General features: G+C 36.7%; 1 protein-coding gene across 2 annotated transcripts in view; it reads right to left on the reverse strand.

Moving 5' to 3' along the window:
• Positions 1–26902, reverse strand: part of UBE2W (ubiquitin conjugating enzyme E2 W) — a 75088-nt gene that overhangs the window by 30467 nt on the left and 17719 nt on the right. For both annotated transcript variants that reach the window (XM_043601211.1, XM_043601212.1), the window contains exon 2: positions 3864–3955. In XM_043601211.1, coding sequence (XP_043457146.1) covers positions 3864–3955 — 92 coding nt within the window. The remainder of the gene's footprint in view (positions 1–3863; positions 3956–26902) is intronic.

Raw genomic sequence — 26902 nt, forward strand, 5'->3', positions numbered from 1 at the left:
AATCCTTCCAATACCTGGGTGAGATCGGTCAAAGAAGGCATAATTTTCAACACTGTACAGGGTAATTTTAAATAACTTTTGCTAATTAAAAAAGTAATGCATGTTTGTTCACCACAGAAAATTTAGAAACGTATAAATAAACAAAAGTCACCCAAAGATAATCACTGTTGAAATTTTGGGGGTACGTTTCATTCTAGTCATTTTGTAGTTTCTTTATCTATGATATTGACATCTAATAGTTGAATTATGTGCACACTTAAATTATATACATTCAAATCACCAGTGTTTATGATTCCAATTATGGGTACATGCCTCTGAGGATGAATATGGGAGAAGTTTCAGTTCTTAACTTCCTGTGAATAACTATTGTTCTAGGATTCTAATGTTTAGACAGGTATTTTTCATGCATTCATAGCTCCTACTAACAAAAAAAACAACCAACTATTCCCTTCTGGAGGAAAAACCAGCTCTGTTGGATATATTAAGACAGGATACATACCAATATTGCCTCTCTAAGGATTTTCACAGGTAATTAGGACTATACAAAATCTTTGTGTTTCATGCTATCAGCTGTAACTCAGGGGATGCCATTTCACTGAGAAACCATTTCCCAATTATAGATATTTACATTGTTTCCAAATTGTCCCCAGAAATAGTAACGTTGAAAGAAGTATAGTTAGTTCTAAGTTAATTTTGTTTTTTTAAATAAGCTCTATGTCCACCAACATGGGGCTTAAGCTCATAACCCAGAGATCAAGAGTGGCATGTTCTACTGAATGAGCCAACCAGGTGCCCCTGGGCTAATCTTTCTGTATCTCTGTTCCTTCCTAAGACAGCATGGGTTTATTTCTTAGGTCAAAGGATATGACACTCTCATTTTTAAATATCTTAATATATGCCACCAAACTGTCTTCCAGAAAGCTTAATGTGCTTTCATTATAATTCTTATCCCATTTAAACACATATTTTAAGATAGAATTTTTTAAGAGTATTTATAGATCCTGGAAGATAAAGATATAAAACTTTTGTGATTGATTTACAATAAATTATTAAAAAAAAAAACCTGCCTGACAAACCTAAATGACAGGTTTATCCTGCAACAAAGACACTGCTGTTTTGGTAGTTATGATATAATATGGTATAATTACTTGATACAAATGTTACCATTTATAAAAATGTAAAACAGGGGCGCCTGGGTGGCTCAGTCAGTTGAGGGTCTGACTTCGGCTCAGGTCAGGATCTCATGATTCAGAGTTTGAGCCCCGTGTCAGGCTCTGTGTTGACAGCTCAGAGCCTGGAGCCTGTTTCAGATTCTGCGTCTCCTTCTCTCTCTGCCCCTCCCCCACTTGCACTCTGTTTCTCGAAAATAAATAAACATTAAAAAAAATTTTTTTTTAATGCAGAACATTCCATTAACATTTTATAAATCATTGTGTTGTGTAGTCCTCCTGCCCCACCAAAAAAAGACTGAAAGAGGAAGCACTTATTACCAATGAAAATGGAATATATTCTGTTTAATTATACAGAACAAAAAAAAAATCACATAATTATACAGAACAAATGCCATACATTCCATTTTCAAATTTTGTTTGATGGAAATGAAAAATCAATTGAGAGTTACAAAAAGAAATGGAAGAACCTTAAATGCATATTACTAAGTAAAAGAGATCTGAAAGGCTACTTACTGTATGGTTCCAACTATATGACATTCTGAGAAAGGGAAAACTACAGAGAAAGTAAGAAGATCAGTGGTTGGGGGAGGTGATGAATAGCTGGAGCACAGGGGATTTTTAGGCCAATGAAAACATTCTGTATGATACCATAATGATAATACAGGTCACTGTACATTTGCCCAAATCCTTAGAAACATCAAGAATGAATTACAATGTAAACTACAGACTCTGCGTAATTATGGTGTGTCAATCATAATTCATCAATTATAACCAATATACCACTCTGGGAGCAAGATGGTGATAATGGGGGAGACTGCGTTTGTGAGAGCAGAGGATATATGAGAAATCTCTGTATCTTCTGCTCAGTTTTGCAGGGAACCTAAAAATACTTGCGAACCCAGCAATGTTTTAAAATGACTGTTACAGAGATAGAAATCTACACTACATTTTCAAACATCAATATCCATCCAACCATCAGTAGATCCATTCTTCATATCCCTGTTCTTAAAAGGCTTGACTTCTGTCTTAAGTACTGACTCAAGTATCAAAGTCAAAGATAACCAAAACTGTTTCTCTAAAAAGATAAATATGCCCATGAATTTTTTTCTTTTACATGTTTGTTTGAGAAAGAGGGGGAGAGAGAAAGGAGAGAATCCCAAGCAGGCTCTCTGCTGACAGTGGGGTTTGATCCCATGAACCATGAGATCATGACCTGAGCTGAAATCAAGAGTTAGACACTTGGCTGACTGAGCCATACAGGTGCCCTAGTCCATGAATTTTGGTCACTTTTGCTCTCTGGACCTAGACTATCACTAAGTATTTGCCCTACAACTTGGTCTACAGTATACTTTTATCTTGTTGCCTCCTATCCCTTTTATGTTTTTGGAGTTTTTTTTTTTTTTTTTTAAGAAGAGGGTTCATTATTTTAAATTCCACCACTACCCCCCCCCCCCAATTTCAGAACATTTACCCTTGTCTAATAAAATATTAAATCAAAGGAGTGGTAAAAAATAGACTACACAGGGTTGGAGACTTAAAGTGATACCCTTGAAAATGTTTCAAACTAATTCAAATGCTCATTTTTATGCAAGAGGACACATATCTCTCTACCCTTCTTGGTATTGTATCTGGGAAAAGATTTCACTTCTTTACTCCCAAGGAAGGAGGGGAATTAGAATATTTCTGTGTCTTCCTTTCATGCTTCACTTTTTCATCCTCATGAAGAAGTTTCTTATCTATTAAAAGAGGTTGTTGAGGGTCTGACATTCATTTATTTACCCTTCTGTACAGGGCAACTACTGTGTTCATGGGATGGAGACACCTCTTGACTATTACTCTCTTTAAACCTTTACATGTGGTTTTGAAAACTGTGATAAACAACTTCATGCCAAATTGTGTTATTTAAGAGGAAGATCATTTCATAAATGAAGACAGACCTAAGTTTTTAAATGCTGCCTTCTTAGCAAGAGACATTTTAAAAACTACTAATCAGGGGCACCTGGGTGGTTCAGTTGTTTTAAGCGTCTGACTTCGGCCCAGGTCATGATCTCATGGTTCATGAGTTTGAGCCCTGTGTTGGGCTCTGTGCTGACAGCTCACAGCCCAGAGCCTGCTTCTGATTCTCTGTCTCCCTCTCTCTCTCTGCCCCTGCCCTGCTCGCACTCTGTCCCTCTCTCAAAAATAAACACTAAAAAAAAAAAAAAAAAAAAAAAAAAAAAAATTAGTAATCAAACATATGGTTTTAAAAAACAAAGGGTTACAAATGATACATTATATATAATGTATATGATATTACATAACACCAAATTGTATATATAAATGCATAGAATAAGATCTATTTGTTTATCTCTTGATAGAAGAGAGTGGAATTAAATATGAAAATTCTACATTAAAAAAGTAAGTATATATTCATACATTACACTAATAATAAATGAAACACGTAAGTACTTCAAAAATTAACTACCAGGACACCTGGGTGGCTCAGTAGGTTAAGCATCTGACTTCAGCTCGGGCTCAGGTCATGATCTCATGATTCATGAGTTTAAGCCCCACATCTGACTGTCGGCCCACTTCACATCCTCTGTCCCCTTCTCTCTCTGCCCCTCCCCGGCTCGTGTGCATGTGTGCCCTCTTTCTTTCAAAAATAAGTAAACATTAAGTAATAATAATAATAATAAATTAACTACTTACTGTGTAATTGAATTTTGAACACTCTTTTCATTTAAAGTCATTCCGGGAGGTGGGTCATTTTGCAAAGCCAACAGTTCTTTCTGCAATCGTTTCTAGAAAAGAGTATCAATAATAATTTGTACTTTAAGAAAAATGACAATGTAAATATCCTTCTACACAGAATGAAATCCTTGATTAAATTTCCTCCATAGGCTCATATCTTTTCAAGTCCCTTACACCTTGTATATATGCCTCACTCTCAAAGTTTTAATTGCTTGTCCCATAATTCACAATCAAAAGATTTCCAAATATATTTGAAAACATTGATGCTGTAAAGTGGTTATGAAGAGCAGCCAGCTACCTACAAAACTTCACTGTTACTCCATTGGGGTTACAAGATCTCAGCCTAGGTTTTTAATGCTTAAAAGTTTCAGCACTGTTTCCTTTACTGCTTTCCAATTGTAAAAACCACAGTTCTCCATCATCCTTAAAAAAGGTGTCATTCCAGACATGCAAGCTTTTCAGAGAAACTATACAAGTAACCATTCATGCAAAAAGCCTTTTGAAAACATTTTAAATAATTTAATTTACAATTTACAGCCCATATTTGTTTTCTTAAATAGGGTATCTGCACATAATTTAAACTATCAATATCAGAATATAACATATCTGGGCCCAAGATATGCAGTTATTTTTCCACATAACCCAAATGACTATGTATTTACATTCTTGTTTATAAGTTTTTACTGTTCAACTCTTCTGTTATCACTAGTGGACATTCTTTATCAGTATACAACAAAGCAAAACAAAAACCATAGAAGCCTGCAACTTATGGGTTTAAAAATCAAATAACCCATGTTATTAGAAATTATTTCATGTAACATTATAAATACTCTTAATGAGCATCTTTTCTTGGAATAAAGTAGACCAAAATGGGTATCTGTTCAGAACTCAACAATTCTCTACTTAAAAGCTAGTTTGTGCTGTTGCTGGACAATCAAGTATCACTAACAAATATTTCTAGACCTTTTCAGTTTATGATGCCTTTAAGTAAATTTAACAGCATCCAATACCACTACAGATTGGAAAACTCCTCCCTTCTCTGGGCACTTAGGTGGCTGAGTCGGTTAAGTGACCAACTCTTGATTTTGGCTCAGGTCATGATCTCACCGTTCATGAGTTTGAGCCTCACGTCTGGCTGTGTGCTGATAGTGCAGAGCCTACTTGGGATTCATTCTCTCTCTCTCTCTCTCTCTCTCTCTCTCTCTCAAAATAAAGAAATAAAAAACAAACAAACAAACAAACAAACAAACAAAAAAACCTCCTGCCTTCTCTGTTGAGAATCACTGGAAAAGAACTTATTAATAGGCACACACACTTGGCCCACAAGCAGGTATCTGTGGACTACCACACCTTTACTTTGGTCTCTGTGGCCTTTCTGCAATTACCTCCTACATTTGTTTGGCTCTCGCCTCACAATGAGGACCGACTATGTTTTTGATCACAGCATCCCCAGGTCTAGAATATGCTGAAAAACATCGATAATAAATCACTAAATGTTAAAAAAAAAAAAAATTCTAAATTCCTAAATGGCTCTTAAAGTGGCCAAGAATGAAATCTTTCCTTAGATCCTGCAGTATCATAATTGCTAGTAAAATGAAAATAAGGTATCAACTACTTGCAATTTCTGATCTCAGCTGCCTTCCAAAATGCAAAATAATTACAAATTGAAAAGCAGTTAAGAAAAATTTTAAGTATCTAAAATACAGAAATAAAGCTAAGTGACTTGTTTTGAATAAAGAATTATATTTGTGATAAAATTCTATGTTAGAACAAGGTTTTTAATTTATTCCACTTATGTTAACAAATGTAGGTTATATGATCAAGTATATTTTTTTTCAAGTTTTTAAATTTTAATTCCAGTGTATTTAACATACAGTGTTATTATTTGTTTCAGGTATATAATACAGTGATTCAATGATCAAGTAAATTTTTTTAATGTTTATTTTTGAGACAGAGACAGAGAGCATGCACACGTGCGATGGGGAGAAGGGAAGAGGGGGAGGTGCAGAGGCAGAGGGGGACAGAGGATCCAAAGCGGGCTCTGGCTGACAGCAAAGAGCCCAATGTGATGCGGGGCTCAAACTCACGAACCACGAGATCATGACCTGAGCTGAAGTCAAACACTTAACTGAGCCACCCAGGTGCCCTGATCAAGTAAATTTTTATTATTTTATTTTACTATTTTTTTAAATGTTTACTTTTGAAAGAGAGAGAGAGAGCAAGCGCACGCACAAGTGGGGAAAGGGCAGAGAAAAGGGGACAGAGGATCTGAAATGGGCTCTGTGTTGACAGCAGAGCGCCTGATGCAGGGCTCAAACTCATGAACCACTGTAAGATCATGACCTGAGCCTAAGGTGGATGCTTAAGCAACTGAGCCACCCAGGTGCTCCTCAAGTGAATTAAGAACACTGGGTGCCAACAACGAAAAACTGGTATCTTCAATGCGGGACTTCTCAGAGACTTCTACATTGATTCTCCAAGGAGAAGAAGATAACAAAGAAGTTTCCAAAAGTAATGGAAACCCATTAGTGTAGAGCATCTCTGAAAAGTCTTGTTTCAATAATCACATTTTGGGTAACACTGCTGTAGAAATTCTGCAGATCTTGAGAACTTTACACAGAACTTTACTAAAGCCCTGTTATCAAATCAAGGATATATAAGGCAATTTGCACAGGTACTAACTGAAACATAAGGATATAAAGGTAAGTTAAGAAGAGTTTTATTGGTATCATTATCCCTTATGTCTCCTGAACATAATGATTAAGAGTGCTACGAAAAAAGAAATGTTTTCCTCACCCTGACACTAATTCTTACATGTCCACAAAGAAAAAGACCTGTGATGACCAAACTCCCAAGAGAATCTGCAATTAACTCTGCTTTCTTGTATTCCCATCTTTGTGTAGTTCCTTCCCACACTGTACCAAAATTCAACAGTGTGACTAACAGAACATAGCTGAAATGATGGTATGTCACTCCCAAGATTAGGTTATAAAACAATATGGTTTACATCTTGGTCATTCTCTTTAGAATCACTTGCCATATTGTGAACAGCCTAATTCAGAAGCCTGCATGCTAAGATTACTGGCCTCCTGCTAATAACCATGTATGATTTGGAAGCATATTCTCCAACCCTAAGCCAGTCTTTCAGATGACTGCAGCCCAGGCCAATATCTTGCTTACAAACTCAAGACAGACTCTAAGCCAGAACCATACAGCTAAGCCTCTGATTCCAGACCCTTTGGGCGACATGGGATTATAAAGGTTTGTTCTTTTAAATTACTAAATTTGGAGATAATTTGTTATATAGCAACAGATAATGCAGGATCTCTGTTCCAAACTCCCCTCATGAAAAGGGGTTATAATCTACAACCCACTTTCCATTTCAATATCACAGGTCAGAATCTAAAACATTCTGAGGGGGTGAGTCACTACATAAAAAGTTTTTTTTTACTGAGCGGGTGAGTCACTACATAAAAAGACAATTCATGCCAGCCCCTTAATGTCTTAGTTACTAGGCCTTAAACTACTTTGCACACATCCACATCACCGCCAATAAAGAGATAAAGCATGACCAACCTTTTGGGGGCTAATGCATATTTACTAAGCCCACTAATAAAAGTAATAATTCACCCATGCACTTAAAATCAAAACATAAAAAAAAAAAACATACAAAGAATGGAAGGTCAAATGGTTTGTCTATTTGGATGGTTCACAAAACAGGGAATTTATCCTTTGGTGTATTCTCAGAACAATAATTCATTGGAGAAGGCAGAACACGTCTTTAAATAAGCAGTCAGTCCCCTCAAGGGTCCTTTGGATCATCTAAGAAATTGGTTCTAATGAGGTATACTCCAAAACAAAACAAAACAAAACAAAACAAAACAAAGCAACAACAAAGAAACTAGCCCTAAGTTTCTTGAACACGGACACAGAAGCTAAAAGAGAAGGACCTAAAAATTTGATGTAAAAATAAACAAGAGTTCATACTTACTTGAGTATGTAAAGAGCTAGTGATCTATTTAGAGATCACACCATGTAGTATCAATCAACAGAAAGCTATTATCACATGAGGAAAGCATTCAGCTCCTCCTATCATTGAAGACAAAGTATTATGAAAGTGGATAAGAAACACTAGCAAAAGTGATGATACCACCAGCTGTGAAAACCATTATGGCAACATGGCCAGCTTTCCCATACAGTGCTGAAAATGGCAGCTACAGACTAAAATAACTGAAGATAATAGAAACTAATTGCAGAAGGTAACAGCTGTAACCAGAGAAGCAGAACTACCCTGAAACCACTGGGAGGGGAAGAAGCCAAGAAATTTGCAATGGTTCTTGGCCAAATATCACCCTTGTCTGTACCTTAATTGGTGAGGATATGGAAAAACTAATTACATATATTGCAAATGTATCATCATTTTCTGAATCTAAGAAACATCATCAGTCTTAAGATGCACCATTATTTTATATAACCCTGGAAAAAGAAGACTACTGCCAACTGAATAGTAACACACCACTGGTAAGACATATCTTCATTTTGGATTAAATATGAAAAAACTGCATTTAAAAATCTATGAATATTGTATTAATAAAAGTTTAATTTTCCTAATACTTAAATACCAGAATTACTTGAAAAATAAAAATTAAGTTGCTGAATAAATTTAATATGCCAAAAATGATTCTTATCTCAATATTTAATACCTAACCAAAAATACATGATTTCAGTCACTCTTTAAACATGCATTTTCTTTCCAGAATTTGCATAAAAGCGCACAGACATCTTGTCCTCCCAGACAAAAAGGCCTAAGGCTACTAGCAAAAGAATTTCTTTTTCTCACCTCATTCATCAAAAATGGTCAGGTCCAGAATCTAAATGTTTGGAAGCACCACAAATCTAGAGTAAACCTGAAAAACTCCCAACTAAGCCATCATCTTATGTTGGCTCAAGTCTGAAAAACACACAGGAATCTGAGCTCTGAAGAGATCCAGATGGATTTACATAATCAGTAAGAAAGATCCTGATACATCTAAATACCTTGAGAGAGAAATGATTAAACATTTTCAGAACTGGTTTGGCTTGGGGTACCTGGCTGGCTCAGCAAATAGAGCATGCAACTCTTGATCTCAGGGTTGTGAGTTCAAGCCCCATGTTGGGCGTGAAACCTACTTAAAACAAAACAAAACAAAACAAAAAAACTGATTTGGCTGTTCAGTGGCTCTGGCTTCAGTAGTCCAGCCAGCACCTCCTTTTCTTTCCTTCCTCACAAAAGCAAATGGTTCAAAGTGATATGAATCCATTCTAATTTATTACCTTTGGGGGTGGGGAGTATTAAGAAAACCACTGACAAATTTTGCAACTATCATCAATGACAAGGTATTGGAGCACACCACAAAACTGAAGGACACTCCAGTATGTCATAACACCACAGCTGGGAATCTCTGCTCTAGATTACAACAGCCTAGGACTTGTAACCCTGTACTTACAGTGACACCAGTTCAGTTCCTAAAATGTTTTCCAACTCAATGCATGTGAGGGATTATTCTTGAGATTTACTCTCCCCTATGACTGGGGCTTATTACTACAGTACTGGGTTGAAGAAAGAAATTAATATAGTATTAAAAGGCTGCTCTGGAGCTTAACATACCCTCTCTCCACTATTACTTCCCCAAGAATTACTACAGTAAGCTGCTTCACACCAAAGGTGAACTGTGGAAACACAAAACAGTCAACATAGTGAAGAATAGACACATTTATTATTACTCTTAACTTCACGAGATGTAAAGCCCTTGGAAGGCTCAAGCCAGTTTGTATACAAAAGAGAAAAAAGCAATTTAAAAGATAATCACTTTAAAACTGTAATCACTGTATTCTAGCAGTCCTATTCCATTTCCCCCAACTCAAAATATCAAAGCTATCCAAATATACACTCATAATGTTAAATCAAGCTTGAATATGCCATATGCCTCCCTGGCATAATCAAGATATGAGATAATGGATAAATACAAAGACTAACACTTTTAAATATTAAAAATTTTTAAATTAATGTGGGGACTGAGGGGATGGTTAAATAGGTGACAGGGATTGAGGAGTGTACTTATGATGGACACAGAATGATGTATGGAAGTGCTGAATTACTATCTTATACACTTGAAAGTAATAAAATACTATGTTAATTGAATTAAAATAAAAACTTAAAACAAATTATATAGACATAAAATACATATATACATAAAATCTCAGAAGTCCAAAAAACTTTTTAAGTGTGGCAAAACTCTATCCTAAAAGAGCCCTGCCATTGTGTACTGAACATAATTTAGCCTAACAATGACTGCATTATTGTGACAGCCTTAAATAACAATAAGATCTATAAGCCCAACTAACTCTGCAGCAAATTGTGATAGTCTGATATCCTTGTTTTCCACTTGTTTTTTTTTTTTTTTACTGTCATCTGCTTTTTCATTGCCAATAACTTATCACAATACCTAACTTCTACTCACTGACATCTTATTTTCCTTTCTCCTCTTTTCTCTCCTTCATCTGCTGTTTCCCTCTCCGCAAGCCCACCCTGCATTACCTAGCAAAAGAGTTTATTTATTTTGTTGAATATATCACTTTATTTTTGTTTAACCATACTCATCTTCAGGGCTAGCATTAACAGTGGCAAACATTTATTCCTTCACATGCTCTTAAACCATAATATACTGTCTCACTGAAACAAACTGGAGAAATTAGGAGTAATTTCTGCAAGTCCTCATTAAATGAAAAGCATGGCCCAGTAACATCTACAAATCATACTCTGTGTAGCACAGTGCTAAACCATGGAGTTTCATCCCAATGATGTGATCTCTGCCTCTTCAGCTATTGTCATTTTCATCAATGCCCACAGTCATATATTAATTCCAGTCTTTCTTCTTCACACAGCTAAGGATGATGAGTATGACTGTATTTAAAAAAAAAAGTTGCTATTATGGTCATTTTGTAGTGAACATTACTGTTTAATCTGAAGAATACATCATCAAATGAAATGTACCAGTTAGCCAAGTTGTAAATGCAACATAAAAAGTTCTTAAAGGAAATTAAAAGTGCTACTCCAGTGAACACTTGAGTGGTAAGAAAACAAAACACCCTTTTATTGCTGATATGGACAAAGTCTGAGTGGTCTGGATAGAAGATCAAACCAGCCACAAAATTCCCATAAGCCAAAGCCTAATCCAGAACAAGGTTCTAACTCTCTTCAAATCTGTAAAGTCTGAGAAAGTGAAGAAACTGAGAAGAAAGATTTGAAGTTAGCAGAGATTGGTTCACGAGGTTTTAAGAAAGAAGCCGTCTCTCTAACATGAAAGTGCAAGGTGAAACAGTAAGAGATATAAAACTGCAGCAAGTTATCCAGAAGATGTAGTTAAGGTAATTAACAAGGGTGGCTACACTAAACAACAGATTTTGAATGGAAATGAAACAGCCTTCTATTGGAAGAAGAGGCCATCTAAGACTTTCATAGCTAGAGAGAAGTCAATGCCTGGCTTCAAAGAGTCAAAGAACAGGCTGTCTCTTGTAAGGGGCTAATGCAGCTAGTGACTTTAAGTTGAAGGCAGTGCTCATTGGCCATTCCAAAAATCCTAGAGCCCTTCAGAATCACGTTAAATGTACTCTTCCTGTGCAATGTAAATGGAACAACAAAGCCTAGATGACAGCACATCTGTTTACAACATGGCTTACTGAATATTTTAAGCCTACTTTGAGACCTACTGCTCAGGGAAAAAAAGCTTCCTTTCAAAATAATACTACTCACTGACAATGTACTTGATCGCCCAAGAGTTCTTATGGAGACGTGCAACAAGATTAATGTTTTCAAGCCAGCAAACAAAATCCATTCTGCAGCCCAAGGATCGAGAAGTAATTCCGACTTTCAAGTCTTTACTTAAGAAATACACAGCTGTTGGGGCGCCTGGGTGGCTCAGTCGGTTGAGCGTCCAACTTCAGCTCAGGTCACGATCTCGCGGTTCGTGAGTTCGAGCCCCGCGTCAGGCTCTGGGCTGATGGCTCAGAGTCTGGAGCCTGCTTCCAATTCTGTGTCTCCCTCTCTCTCTGACCCTCCCCGTTCATGCTCTGTCTCTCTCTGTCTCAAAAATAAATAAACATTAAAAAAAAAATTAAAAAAAAAAAAAAGAAATACACAGCTGCCATAGACAGTGATTCTTCTGATGCATGTGGACAAAGTAAACTGAAAACCTTCTGGAAAAGATTCACCATTCTAGATGCCATTAAAAACATGTGTGATTTGGGGCACCTGGGTGGCTCACTAAGTTAAGCAGCCAACTCTTGATTTCAGCTTGGGTCATGATCTCACGGCTCATGGATTTGAGCCCCACATAAAGCTCTGTGCTGACAGTGCAGAACCTGCTTGGGAATGTCTCTCTCTCTCTCTCTCTCTCTCTCAAAAACAAAAAAACAAAAAACAAAAAAAACCCTGTATGATTCATGGAAAGAAGTCGAAATATTAACATTAACAGAAATGTAGAAAAAATGGATTCTAGCCCTCATGGATGACTTTGAGGGTTCAAGACTTCAGTGGAGGAAGTAACTGCAGATGTGGTGGAAACAGCAAGGTCTAGAAGTGGACCCTAAAGATGTGACTGAATTGTTGGAATCTCATGATAAAACTTTAATAGATAAGGAGTTGCACCATATGGATGAGCAAAGAAAGTGTTTTTTTCAGTTGGAATCCATTCCTGGTAAAAATGCTGTCACTTTCTGAAATGACAAGAAAGGACTTAGAGTATTACATAAACTCAGTTGATAAAGCAGTGGCAGGGTTTGAGGATTGACTCCAACTTTAAATGAAGTTCTACTGTGGTTCAGATGCTGTCAAACAGCATCAAATGCTACAGAGATATCATTCCTGAAAGGAAGAGTTGATCAATGCTTCAAATTTCATTGTCTGACTTCGTATAATTGCCACAGCCACCCCAACCTTCAGCAACCACCACCCTGATCAGTCAATGACCATCAACATCCAGGCAAGAAGCTCCACAAGCAAAACAGATTACAATTCACTAACAGCTCAATGGAGGTTAGCATTTTTAGCAGTTTTTTAATTAAACTATGCACATTGTTTTTTCAGACACGATGCTACCGCACATATAACAGACTATAACATAGTGTAAATACAACTTTTATATACATTGGGAAACCAAAACATACATCTGACTCATTTTACTGTGATATTTGTTTTATTGTGGTGGTCTGAACCAAACCCACAGGATCTCTGAGGTATGCCTATATTCTAATGGGTAAAATTAGGGGCACCTGGGTGGCTCTAGACTCTTGGTTAGGTGTCTAGACTCCGTTTTGGTTCAGGTTATGATCTCACGGCTCATGTGATCAAGCCCTGCGCTGGGCTCTGAGCTGGCAGCACAGAGCCTGCTTGGGATTCTCTCTCTGCCCCTCACTCACACATGCCCTCTCTCTCAAAATATTAAAAAAAATAAAGGATTAAAAAAACCTTATTTAGGGTAGGGAAAAATATAAAGACAGGAAAACATTAAAAATGTAGAAATAGGGGCACCTGGGTGGCTCAGTCAGTTAAGTGTCCCACTTCAGCTCAGGTCATGATCTCACGGTTCTTGAATTCAAGCCCCACGTCCAGCTCTGTGCTGAAAGCTCAGAGCCGGGAGCCTGCTTCGGATTCTGTGTCTCCCTCTCTCTCTGCCCCTCTCCTTCTCATGCTCTGTCTCTCTCTCTCTCTCAAAAATAAATAAACATTTTAAAAAATGTAGAAATAAATGTCAGTGGATGCCAATGCAACTGTACATGAAATGGCCAACACTGTTTTTCTCTCATTTCATCCAACAACCAACAGGTGGAAGGTTAACAATAGGGGAACACAATGGAATAAAAATAAGATTACTATACACATTAGTATCATTACACTATCAAACAACTACTATTTTTCCCCCCAACAACATTAAACAATTATAACAATAGCTATCTCTCTTCTTTCAGGGTGAGAGGCTAAGCAATGAAATGATTTTACCTTATTGTAAAATGAAGCAGAATTTGATTCATGCAAATTAAGGAAACATTTCCTTTCCTACTGAATTCTAAATACACTTCTACAGACTTAGTTCCTAATAGGTATTTGTTGAAACTCTTGCCCCTTTTCAGAAATGGAAAGCCTCCAACAAATAGAGGTATTCATTCTTTATTTTAAACTAACATTTTCAAAAATTAGATTGGAATGCAAAAAGCGACAAGACTTAAAGATTCCTCTTCTTACAAAGAGGCCACAGTCTAAAAAAAAACAAAAACTGTATGCTTTCATGCTTCTACATGCTTTCAGGGTACAGCAGTGCCTGAAAGGAGAGGAGTGGGCACAGAAAGAAACCACGGTCATGATAAACTGAAAACCAAAGGAAGAATGTGTTACAAAAACTAAACAATTTCATTTTCAGCACAATGGCAGAATAGAGACTCTGAATAATTCTATAAAAAACAACAACAACAACAAAAAACAACAAACAAAAAGTGAGTGTAGGAATCCTGAAATAAAAGGATCATGGTTGGATTTCGCCTTGGGGATTTCTACCAAACCCAAGGAGGGCAAGGCCAGAAAGTGAGGCTTCTAACAGAAGACTATGACTCTGCAGTGTAAGAGTAAGAGAAAGGCATAGAAATTTGCCTGTTTTGAACTCAGCAATGGGCGGAGGAAGAAAAAATTTCTTCCACGAAATGTCTTAACCTCAAGTGGACACCCACGTGGATTTTCAGTATGAATTCCTACAACCTTAGACAAGAATTTAATCAAAGTAGTCCAGGAAGTAATGCCCAGGCAACTGGCAGAAGCAAATATAAACCCTAGAAGAAAAGAAGTTCTATCCTTTGGAGGCAACAATTTCATTTATCAGAATCTAGAAAGATAAATTAAAAATTAATAAGGACCAAATGAGAACTTATTCAGAAGACAATAGCATTCAATACCCACTGTGATAAAAATCTATCTTCTCTTGCATTCAGAATAGTACCAGATCCCCCAATTATGTCCTTATAGGATTTATATAACTGTAAGCAACTCTAAGGCACAGATTGTGTCTATTTCTGTGTATTTCTAGCATTCAAAACTGTGCCTGGCACATAATGGTTTTTGCCTTAGTACATGTCTAAAAAATTAATAAGGGTGTTGACCAATTCACTATTTGCAAAGGCAAAATCCAGAAAAAATATATGTGTCTATCAATAGCTAACTTACACAAATTATGGCATATGGAAATAAAACTATGCAACCATTAAGAACTATGTGTACTAACAAAAGAACCTCAAAATATACTGATGAAGAAAAAGCAAGTCTAGGGGCACCTGGGTGGCTCAGTTGGTTGAGCATCTGACTTAGGCTTAGGTCACGATCTCGCAGTCTGAGAGTTCGAGACCCGCAGCAGGCTCTGTGCTGACAGCTCAGAGTCTGGAGCCTGCTTCGGATTCTGTGTCTCCCTCTCTCTCTGCCCCTCCCCCCACTCATGCTCTCTTTCTGTCTCAAAAATAAATAAATGTTTTAAAAAAATTTATTAAAAAAAAAAAAGAAAAAGCAAGTCTCAAAATACATAGAATTCCTTTATGTTAAAACAAAAGCAACAGATTGTACAAATGTTATATAAATGTATACAAAAGAGGTCCAAAGGAAGCATATCCAACTATTTTACAGTAGTACCCTACTAGCAGTGGAAATGGAGGAGAAAGAAGACACCTCTATTTGCACTATATACTTTTATACTATGACTCTTTTACAGTAAGAATGTAAACATGAAGGGCACGTAGGTGGCTCAGTTGGTTAAGCATCCGACTTTGGCTCAGGTCATGATCTCACAGTTCATGGGTTCAAGCCCCCTGTTGGGCTCCGAGCTGACAGTTCAGAGCCTGAAGCTTGCTTTGGATTCTGTGTCTCCCTCTCTCTCTCTGCCCCTCCCCCATGCCTGCTCGCTCACTCTCTCTCAAAAAATGAATGAAACATTAAAAAATAAATTAAATAAAATTAAGGGCTCAATGGATGGTGAAAACATATCCACATAAGAACCTGTACACAAATATTGATAGTAGCATTATTTACAATAGCCAAAAAGAAACAACCCAAATGCCCACTAACTGATGAAGAGGTAAGCAAATGTGTCCAGATAATAAAATGTTATTTGGCCATAAAAAAGAATGAACTACTGACACATGCTGTAACATGGATGAACATCAAAAACATTATGCCAAGTGAAACAAATCAGTCACAAAAAAACTAGTGTATGTGATACTATTTACATTTCATGTAATAGGACAGGCAAGTCTATAGATACAGAAAGTAGACTAGTTATCTGCCTGAGGGATGTGGAGTGAAGTGTCAGAACAGAGAGTGCTAGTGGGTACACGTTTTCTTTTGGAGATTATGAAAATATTCTAATAGTAGATTATGGGGATGGGTACGAAACCAGGTAAATATACTAAAAACCACTGATTGTACACTTTAAATGGTTAAATTTTATAGCATATAAATTTTATCTAAATAAAATCTTTTAGGGGCGCCTGGGTGGTGCAGTCGGTTAAGCGTCCGACTTCAGCCAGGTCACGATCTCGCGGTCCGGGAGTTTGAGCCCCGCGTCGGGCTCTGGGCTGATGGCTCAGAGCCTGGAGCCTGTTTCCGATTCTGTGTCTCCCTCTCTCTCTGCCCCTCCCCCGTTCATGCTCTGTCTCTCTCTGTCCCAAAAATAAATAAACGTTGAAAAAAAAATTTTTTTAAATAAATAAATAAATAAAACCTTTTAAAACTCAATGGATAGATTAAGTAGCAGACTAAAATAGGTGAAGAGAGAATTAGTACCTAGGACAATAACCTGAAGGATTTATCCAGGATATAACAGAGAAATGGAGATGAAAATGTGAAACAAGGGGCGCCTGGGTGGCGCAGTCGGTTAAGCGTCCGACTTCAGCCAGGTCACGATCTCGTGGTCCGTGAGTTCGAGCCCCGCGTCGGGCTCTGGGCTGATGGCTCAGAGCCTGGAGCCTGTTTCCGATTCTGTGTCTCCCTTTCTCTCTGCCCCTCCCCCGTTCATGCTCTGTCTCTCTCTGTCCCAAAAATAAATAAACGTTGAAAAAAAATTAAAAAAAAAAAAAAGAAAATGTGAAACAAGAACATAAAGGAGAATAAGAGGCAACACTTAAACAGATAATGCTTGAGAATTTCCCAGAATTGTTGAAGACATCAATCCTCAGGTCAAGAAATTCAATGAATTCCAAACAGCGAAATAAAAAGAATTCTGAACTTAAAGTACAGAACATCAATTTAAAAAGAGCTTAATCCTAAAACTAGAGAGAAAAGACAGATTAGCCACACAGAAATGGAAATTAGGTTGATGGCCTAAAAGTAACAATGGAAGTCAGATAACACTAGAACTTAGAAAACTGGAATTTTATCTTTAGTGTAAGTGAAAACAATGGACAGTTTTAACTCCTATATCTGGTAAAACTAAACTAAATTTCAGGAACACAAGTGAAAAAAAAAAGGTATTTTCAGACAAAACAGAGTTTACCACCAATAGCAACCAACGAACAATAAATCTTGACTTCCTTCTGGAAAAGGATCCCAAATTGCAAGTTTAAGATGCAAAGGAATGGTGAGCAAAAATACATAAATATATAAGTAAATCTATAAATCTAAACACTGGCTATAAAACATAGGCCCACAATTCCTTATGGATAAAGTCTTGCGGCCAGATGTGTTTCAAAATTAAGAAATTTTTGAATTTTATAAAAATAACAATATTGGGGTACCTGGGTGGCTCCATCAGCTAAGCATCCAACTCTTGATTTTGGCTCAGGTCATGATGAGGATGATGAGGCTCAGGTCATGATGAGGTCATGGGGATGGAACCCCATGCTGAGCTCTATGCTAATAGCGGGGGGCCTGCTTGGGATTCTCTCTTCCTCTCTCTGCCCCTCCCCTGCTTACAGTCTCTCTCAAAATAAGTCACAGGGGCCCCTGGGTGGCTCAGTCTGTTGAGTGTCAGACTTCAACTCAGGTCATGATCTCTCAGTTCATGAGTTCAAGCTCCGCACTGGGCTCACTGCTGTCAGCACAGAGAATGCTTTGAATCCTCAGTCACCCACACTCCCGCACCCCCCCCCCCATCTCTCTGTTCCTCCCTCCTCACACTGTCTCAACAAAATAAACTTTAAAAATGTCACAAATTAGGCTTCAGCACTTTGAATACATGGGATTTTTTTCAAGACTATGCAGTCTCATGTCCACTCAGGGCAGGTTTCGCCACTAGAAAAATCTTTGGTCAACATACACTGAAGTTTTGGTTTCTAAACATTTTTTTAGATTTTGGATTTCAACAAAACATAGGAGCCTAAAGTATCAATTGGTAAGATTAAAACAGAACAGAACCAAAATACAGGGCAATTAATACATAAATTGGAAGACAGGTAATGGGAGTTAGAACATTCTAAGATCACATTGTCTTAGAAGAGTGCAAAACAGAGGAGCCTGGCTGGCTCTGTCTACAGAACATGCGACTCTCAATCTCAGGGTCATGAGTAAAAGAGTACAAACATACTCATAAGCTTTATATTGTATGAAAGACAATGATTATTGTTTTATTATTTTATTTTAATTCCAGTACAAGTTAATACCAGTTAACACTGGTAAGCTTTAGATTTTGATAGCTGTGCATGTTAAATTAGGTGCCTAATTTAATGCCTAGAAGCTTTAGATTTTGATAGCTGTGCATGTTAAATTAGGTGCCTAACTTAATGCCTAGAAGTCATTAAGAAAAAGACAACCAAACAGAAAAATTGGCAAGAGACTAGAACATACAATTTACAGAAAGCAATGTAATGAATAATTTGTATGAAAAAGTACTCAGCTTCACTGATCATCAGAGAATGAAAATTAAAACCATATTACTGTAATAACATATATCTACCAAAATGGCTAACATTAAAAACAACTGACAAGACCACGTTGCCAAGTATGTGCAAGAACTGGAACTCTCATACAGTTGGTGGACAAACCAATTCGCATTTTTGTAAACCTGAATATAAACTATTTTATATTTTATTCCACCAATTTTATTCCAAGGTATCTACCCAACATATATAGGTTCAATAGAACACACGTATAAGAATGTTTATAGCAGCATTATTCGTGATAGTCCCAAACTAGAAACAAATATCAAAAGTAAAATGGGTAAATAATTTGTGGTCTATTCATACACTTCAATAAGAATTATTCAGTTCTATACAGAACATAGATCATCTTATGAAGTAATGCTGAGAAAATGAAGTCAAAGAAAAAAATACGTATCATATAATTCCATTTATATAAAGCTTGCCAACAGGCAAAGTGATGGCACTAGAAATCAAGATAGTGATTACCTTTGGAAAGCAGAAGGTAGTCGCGATTGGGAGTGGGCATAAGAGAGGCTCCTGATGTACAACTATTATTCTATTTCTTTGTATGTGATAGCATTCACTTTGTGAATATATAAACTCTACATTTAGATTTCTGCATGTTATATCTCAGTAAAAACATTCATCAAACTTTTCGAAAATTGACTATGGTGACCAACTCTGCAAATATACTAAAAGCCAGTAGACTGTATACTTTAAACAAACGACCATAGTATGTGAATTACTTCTCAATAAAACGATTAATAAAAATTTTATTAAACAACAAAAAATAAATGAAAGATAAATATGGAAAATGTTAAGTGTTGAATCTATATAAAAACTATAGATGTACTATCTTTTGTACTTTTCTGAACATTTGAAATTTTCATAACAAGAAGGTTGGAACAGGGGGAGCATGGGTAGCTCAATCAGTTGAACGGGTTTGAGCATGCAACTCTTGCTTTAGGCTCAGGTCATCATCCCAGAGTCCTGAGATGGGAGTCTCCCATCAAGTTCTGCGTGGAGTGGATAACCTGCTTAAAATTTTCTTTCTCTTTCTCTCTCTCTCTCTCTCTCTCTCTCTCTCTCTCTCCCCCTCCCTCCCTCCCTCTCGTCTTTCCCTGTCCCTCTCCAAGGTTTGCACTCTCTCTGTAAAATAAAAAGAGGGTGCCTGGGTGGCTTAGCCAGTTAAGTGTCCCAACTCTTGATTTTGGTTCAGGTCACGATTTCACAGTTCATGAGATCAAGCCCCACACAGAGCTCTGCACTAATAGCCCAGAGCCTGCTTAGGATTCTCTGTCTCCCTCTCTCTGTGCCCCTCCCTCACTCGTGCTTTCTCTCTTTCAAAAATAAATATTAAAAAAATAATAAAATAAATTTAAAAAAAATTTTTACAGTTTGGAATAAAAACACGAATGACAACATTGAAAGAAATGCAAAACCGGGTAGGGTAACTCTTAAAAGAATAGGAGGTATATCTTTTAAACAGGTGGAAGTGGGAAAAAACAAAATGAGAAAAAGGAAAAAGAAATCAATCCATACAAGACAAAGGTACAGAACAAAAGCAGGATAAATGAAAAGCATTTAAAAAAGAAACAAATTCCACTATATCAGTTACTCATTAAAAACAGATTAAGTTCTTTTTTTTTAACATTTATTTATTTTTGAGACAGAGAGAGAGCATGAACAGGGGAGGGTCAGAGAAAGAGGGAGACACAGAATCTGAAACAGACTCCAGGCTCTGAGCTGTCAGCACAGAGCCCGACGCAGGGCTCGAACCCACCGACCGCGAGATCATGACCTGAGCCAAAGTCGGACACTTAACCGACTAAGCCACCCAGGTGCCCCACAGATTAAGTTCTTTAAATGGTAAAGAAAGTTAAATAAATGGTAAAAATATATACTTATGATATTTTTAAGAGATATAACTAAAACAAAAACACAGAAAGGTTCAAAGTCAAAGGACAAAAAAAAAAGATACCAGGCCACAAGAAAGCTGATATAGTTTACTTGTATCTGCTAAAACCAACTTTAAGGCCAAAAATACTAAAAAGAAGAAATCTATATAGTGATAGAAGGTTCAATTCACCAAAAGCATAGAACTTGAATATACCCAACTTGGCCTCAAAAACTGATCAACAGAAGAAATCAATCTACCTTCATAACAGGAAATTTTATTAACATATCTCAAAGTAATGGACAAATCAATCAGACAAATCAACTTGCAAACTACTTTTGCCAGACTCCCTTCTTGGTTTTGCCGATAGGAGGTAATGGGGGGGGGGGGAGTGTAAGAAAATGCCAGTCTCCACCCCCCAGTTTCTGATAATGTCTCCAAAATGAAGATTTCTCCCACTGAAGTCAAGAGCTGGTAGTGGGTTTCTACCAACAGCAGTAACTCAGAGTAGCTCCAGCAGCTTAGTAGCAAGTGCAAACTCTTTGGTTCCAGCCATTAAGCAGTACAACAACCAGATCTTTGGGGGGGGGGGGGGGGGGGAAGGGGGAGAAAGAAAACAAAACTGCTTTGTTCCTCTCAACCCCTCTCCCCTCCCTTTGGCCGGTCTAGTCCTAACCACACCCTAGTAACCAATTACCTGCATTAAAACTCTCTGCCTGAAAATACCTACAGTAGTTATTATTTTCCTATCTGCTCACAGATCAATAGAGCATATTTAAAATACTGACACTAATACCTAGAGAAAAAAAAGTTTTTCAAGCATTTATAAAACATTTGTAAGAAATGACCAGTGTTAAGCAATAAAATCTAGTTCAACAAATTTCAAAGAATTGTATGATACAAATCACATCCTCTGAACACAATGCGGTAAGTTAGACATAGCAAAAATAGGAGACAGTGCATACATTTAGAAATCTTAAAACACACTTTTACACACAATGATCAGAGAAGGAATCATAGTGGAGACCAAATATATTCAGAAATTCTCACAAAAATATTACCTATAAAACTTATGACATACAGTTAAAAGTGTACTTAACATAAACTATATTATAGTTTTAAATGTTTACTTTAAAGCAATGGCTCTTAAACTTTTTGGTCTTAGACAAGATCAGGCACATTCAGGGTGGTATGGCCATAGACTAAACTTTCCATCTTAGAAGGCATTTATACTTAAAAGATTTTTAGTTCCCCAAAAAGCTTTTGTTAATATGGGGCAAATATATAGATATAGATATAGATAGATAAACAGACACATAGATAACTACTTTATTAGAAATTTGAATTGTGAAATTTTAAAGTCTGTTAATTCATTTAAAAATAAAATAAACTTATTGCTCAATAAATCTTTTATTATTTAAAAAATGTTTAGTTTGAGAGTGTGTAAGCAAGTGGGGGAGGGGCAGATAGAGAGGGAGAGAAAGAAACCCAAGTAGGCTCCATGTTGTCAGCACAGAGCCTGAAGCAGGGCTTGATCCCAGAAACATGAGATCTTGACCTAAGCTGAAATCAAGAGTCAGACGCGCAACTAACTGAGCCACCCAGGTACCCCAACATACAAATATTTATGAAGATAACTTTACTTCTGATAGAGAAATTATAAGAATTGATATTATTTTATATTTTTGCAAATTTCCCTTAATGTCTGCCTTAAGAAAAGAAATCTAGATTTGCAAGATGGCAGGACTCACCCTGGCAGGTATCAAGATTTCACCATAAACTGTGAAGTATGGACATATATAGACCAAATAGGGTAGAGGAAAGAGCCCAGATGTCAACCCATACTATTTGGAAACTTGACTGATGACCAAACAGTAAAGGTTCTTAGTAAATGGAACTGAGACAAACTGGATAGGGAGTAAAAAAACAAACAACTGGGTGGCTCAGTCGGTTGAGCGTCTGACTTCAGCTCAGGTCATGATCTTATGGTCTGTGGGTTCGAGCCCCACATCGGGCTCTGTGCTGACGGCTTGGAGCCTGGATCCTGCTTGGGATTCTGTGTCACCCTATCTCTCTGCCCTTCTCCTACTTGTGCTCTGTCTCTCTGTCTCTCTCTCTCAAAAATAGACACAAACATTAAAACAAATTAAAAAAAAAACCAAATACAACAACAACAAAGAAATTGGATTTCTACCTAAAACCATAAGGATTAAAAGACTAATATATGCTAAATCATAAGACTTTTTGGAAGATAACGTTTTAGGACAAATTTCAGAAAAATGTCAGGACCTCAGAGTAGAAAAGGATTTCTTAAACAAAATGCAAAAAATGTGAACAAAAGGAAAAGACTGACATTTTCTTTAGGGTTTATCAAGACCCTGTGAAAGCAAAAAAACAAATCTTGAATTGGGAAAAGAATTTAGCCATACAAAAGAACTATAAATCAATAAAAAGACAAATGAACTGACAACAGTCAATGGGCATTTCATACAAGAGGAAACAAAAATGGCCCATAAACAAATAATCAAGGAAATGTAAAACAGAACCACAATGATATCACCTACAAAAATTATTAACTCAGACAATACCAAACCAGGGAGTATGTGGTATCCCTGGGACTCCCGTACTACCAGCAAAAACATAAACTGATTTAACTACTTCTGACATTTAGTAAAACTGAACAAAGACAGAGTACCACCCAGTAAGTCCACTCCTAGATATATACCCTAAAGTAAACCATACACGTGTGCACCAGGCAAGAGGTATCAGTATATCTAAAGCAGAATGTTCATAATAATTTGGGAGTAAAATACTGATAGAATTTGTAACAAAGAACACTACTTAACCTTAAAAATGTACTACATCCATCAAGATAAATTAATCTTAAAATGCTAAACAAAAGTCAGAAAAGCTTACAGTATGATTCCATTTATTTAATGTTCAAAAAAGCAAAACAATATACACTTTAAGGTAAATCTACAATAAAAAGTTGGGGATAAAAACCAGAAGAGAAATTTACTCAGCGAAGGACATGAGGTACAATTAGGGGCAGAAAGAAAACTTCAAAAGTAATGGTAACTTTTATTTAAGTTCAGTATTTTATTAATATTATTTAAATATTCACCTGCAATTTTTAAATTCTTTTGTATGTATATTTCATCATCTTTTTTTCTAGGCCACTCTCAAAAGTTTGGTTGTGAAAGAAGGGACAGCAATAGAATGATAGTTGGCAGAAGTGGTAGATGGAGGTGTTTATTTTTTAAGGAAAAACTGAAGCACATGTAAATACAGAAGGTGATAACTGATGTAAAAAAACCTCTAAGAAGATGGGACCTAGAGTTCAGGATCAGGGACTGATTTTACAAGGGAAGTGTCTTTTCAAGGGCAAATGTTGTATACCTAGGAAAGAAAGATATAAACCAAAATATTTACAAATTAAAATACCCTTTAATCTTAACATCAGTGATTTTCTTGGGGTAGTGATTTTTCTTTTTGCCTATCTGTAATTTTCTATAATTTCAACATTAAACGTGTGTAAGTTTTCTAGTAAAAATAGTAACTCCAATAATGGTGGGCAGATACACTGGAGAAGTTAAGACAGAAGGAAGACCAGGAAGTCAGATTGAATACTAGAAAAAGAAGGGTTGGGACACTACTACTGAACAACCAGAGCAACAGGACTATATTAGGATGCAGAATGTACTGGATTGAGTGGTAACTGGATGGGGGGGGAGGAAGAGAAGCAAAAAGAATGACTCCAGGATGTTAGTTTGGATGGATGGTGGTGCTATTAATCTGAAAGAAATACAGTTAATAGGAACAGGCAGGAATTGCAGATCTCTCGTTGGGGCTGGAGGCAGCTGAGACTAAATTCAGTTTTGAACCTGTGGAATTCAAGCTTGTGAACATTCAGACTGATGGATGAAAATAAGTCAATCAACCAGAGTTGAAGCACAGTTGCTCCTTTTATTTTTTTTTATTTTTTTTTTATTTTAAATTTTTTTCCTCAAAGTTTATTTATTTTTGGGACAGAGAGAGACAGAGCATGAACGGGGGAGGGGCAGAGAGAGGGGGAGACACAGAATCAGAAACAGGCTCCAGGCTCTGAGCCATCAGCCCAGAGCCCGACGCGGGGCTCGAACTCACGGACCGCGAGATCATGACCTGGCTGAAGTCGGACGCTTAACCGACTGTGCCACTCAGGCGCCCCACAGTTGCTCCTTTTAAATGAGGCTCTTTAGGCTGGGTAGACTCTCTACTACAAACTCAATGCATGCATCACACATACTTTATACCTTAAACCAGCTTTGCTTCATTCAGAAGGCAATGAGTTTACAACCCCAGAATCAAACCTGAATTTCTCAAGCTAGTTCAGAAATTATCTGGAGTTTTTGAAAATTATAACTCCAAATAAAATATTTAAGTTACCCAGAAACACTGACTCCAGATGAAATAAAATACAGTGCTGAGTCTACTTTCTCCTTCTGATCACTACATTTCACACTGTAGATGAAAAACAGTCATCAGCATTAAGCCTGAATGAAATGAGGTCTCATTTAAGCTAACCTTTTTAAACTTCGGAAGAATAGTAATTTTTTTTTTCTCCTGTAAAGGTACAATTCAAAATTTTTTACCTTCCAGTTTGCCAGGCTGGGCTATATCCAGAGACTTTGGTAAGTGTTAATAAAGAAATTACTCAGGAAAATAAAATGTCATAAAGCATAAAACATGCTATGTAGTGGAAAATGCACATTGTAGCCAAGGTTTGGCACACATCAAACCTTAAATAAATATGCTGGATAAAATGATGGATAATACTGTCCTCAAAGAGCGGAAAGTTTGGTTTGACCTTCAAATCAAACTGCAGATCTATCACAAGAAGCCAGAATTAGGATTTAGGAATAGTAGGTTCTGTAACTTATTTGTTCTAATGGTAAGCAAAGCACAAACCTTAAAGAGTATAAATTAGAATATGCTGTAAGGGATATATTTCATTGAAAAAAATTAATACCTGTTTTCAGGAGTGTATATTATATATGTAACTTTGAATAAATAATAACCTTTATCTTAATTCCTGTATAATTAAATATCTACCTCAGATTGTTAACAGGATAGAATGAGAATGTCCAACAGACAAAACATTATTTTGAAAAGTTTTAAGTTCCAAATAAACACACTAGTATCAAAATTCAAAGATAACAAAAAAGAAAAAAAATAAGATGGCAAATAAAAAGAAATAAAAGATTACTATCCTAAAATTATGAGTTTTCCCTAACCAACTTTATTAGAGAACAAATAAAAATATGCATCAGCTTCATTTGCTTTGGGGAAATATTTTTAAATAACAAACTTCAGCGTCTCTCTCAGCTGCAATCTATAAATTTAGCCCCAGATGTTCTCCAAAAGTTATTAATGGAAAGCTTCCTCTTAGCAAAAAATACTAAAACATGCAAAGAATGCAAACCGCAACTTGTTTCCTCATCTTTAGCTAAAACTAAAAGAAAAAAACAAAACAAAACACATGGTCCCTATAGTCAATCTCTGGTCCTTCAATGAAGTCCCAGACAAAGGAGATTCTTTTCCCTTCTCAAAATCTTCCCATCAGTCTCTCACTGGATCTTATCAAGTCATCTAGGATCAAATTAATAATTTGACTTAATAATAACTTCACTCTTTGCCATTCCAGAATCCCTTCCCTTCAGCCATCAACTGGGTCTCTGCCAGCTTTAAAATAAGCAAAAAGTCATCCTTTATCCTCTACTTCTGTCCATTTCCTCCTTTCGTTTCACTATCCCAACTCCTTGAACTCAGCCAACATCCACTGCCTCTCTACTTCCCCTCTAATACATTCACTTAAGCTTCAACCCCTCAAAACTTCTCAAGGTTCAATGCTACTTGCTTATTAAATTCTACTGGGGTTCGGGATGCCCAGCTGGTTCAGTTGGTATAGTATGCAACTCTTCATCTTCAGGTCGTGAGTTCAAGCCTCACGTTGAGTGTGGAGCCTACTTAAAAACAAAGTCACCCATTTTGGTGACTTATCACTTATAATCTCCCACGTGAAAAGCTTTACCCCCTTTGATTCTATTATACAAAACGGCTCTGTTCCCATTTCTGCTATGCTTATGTCTTACTTACTGGCCACTCTTTTTGTAGGTACCCCTAAAGCAAAATA

The sequence above is a fragment of the Prionailurus bengalensis genome, chromosome F2 (assembly GCF_016509475.1).
Source record: "Prionailurus bengalensis isolate Pbe53 chromosome F2, Fcat_Pben_1.1_paternal_pri, whole genome shotgun sequence".
NCBI lineage: Eukaryota > Metazoa > Chordata > Mammalia > Carnivora > Felidae > Prionailurus > Prionailurus bengalensis.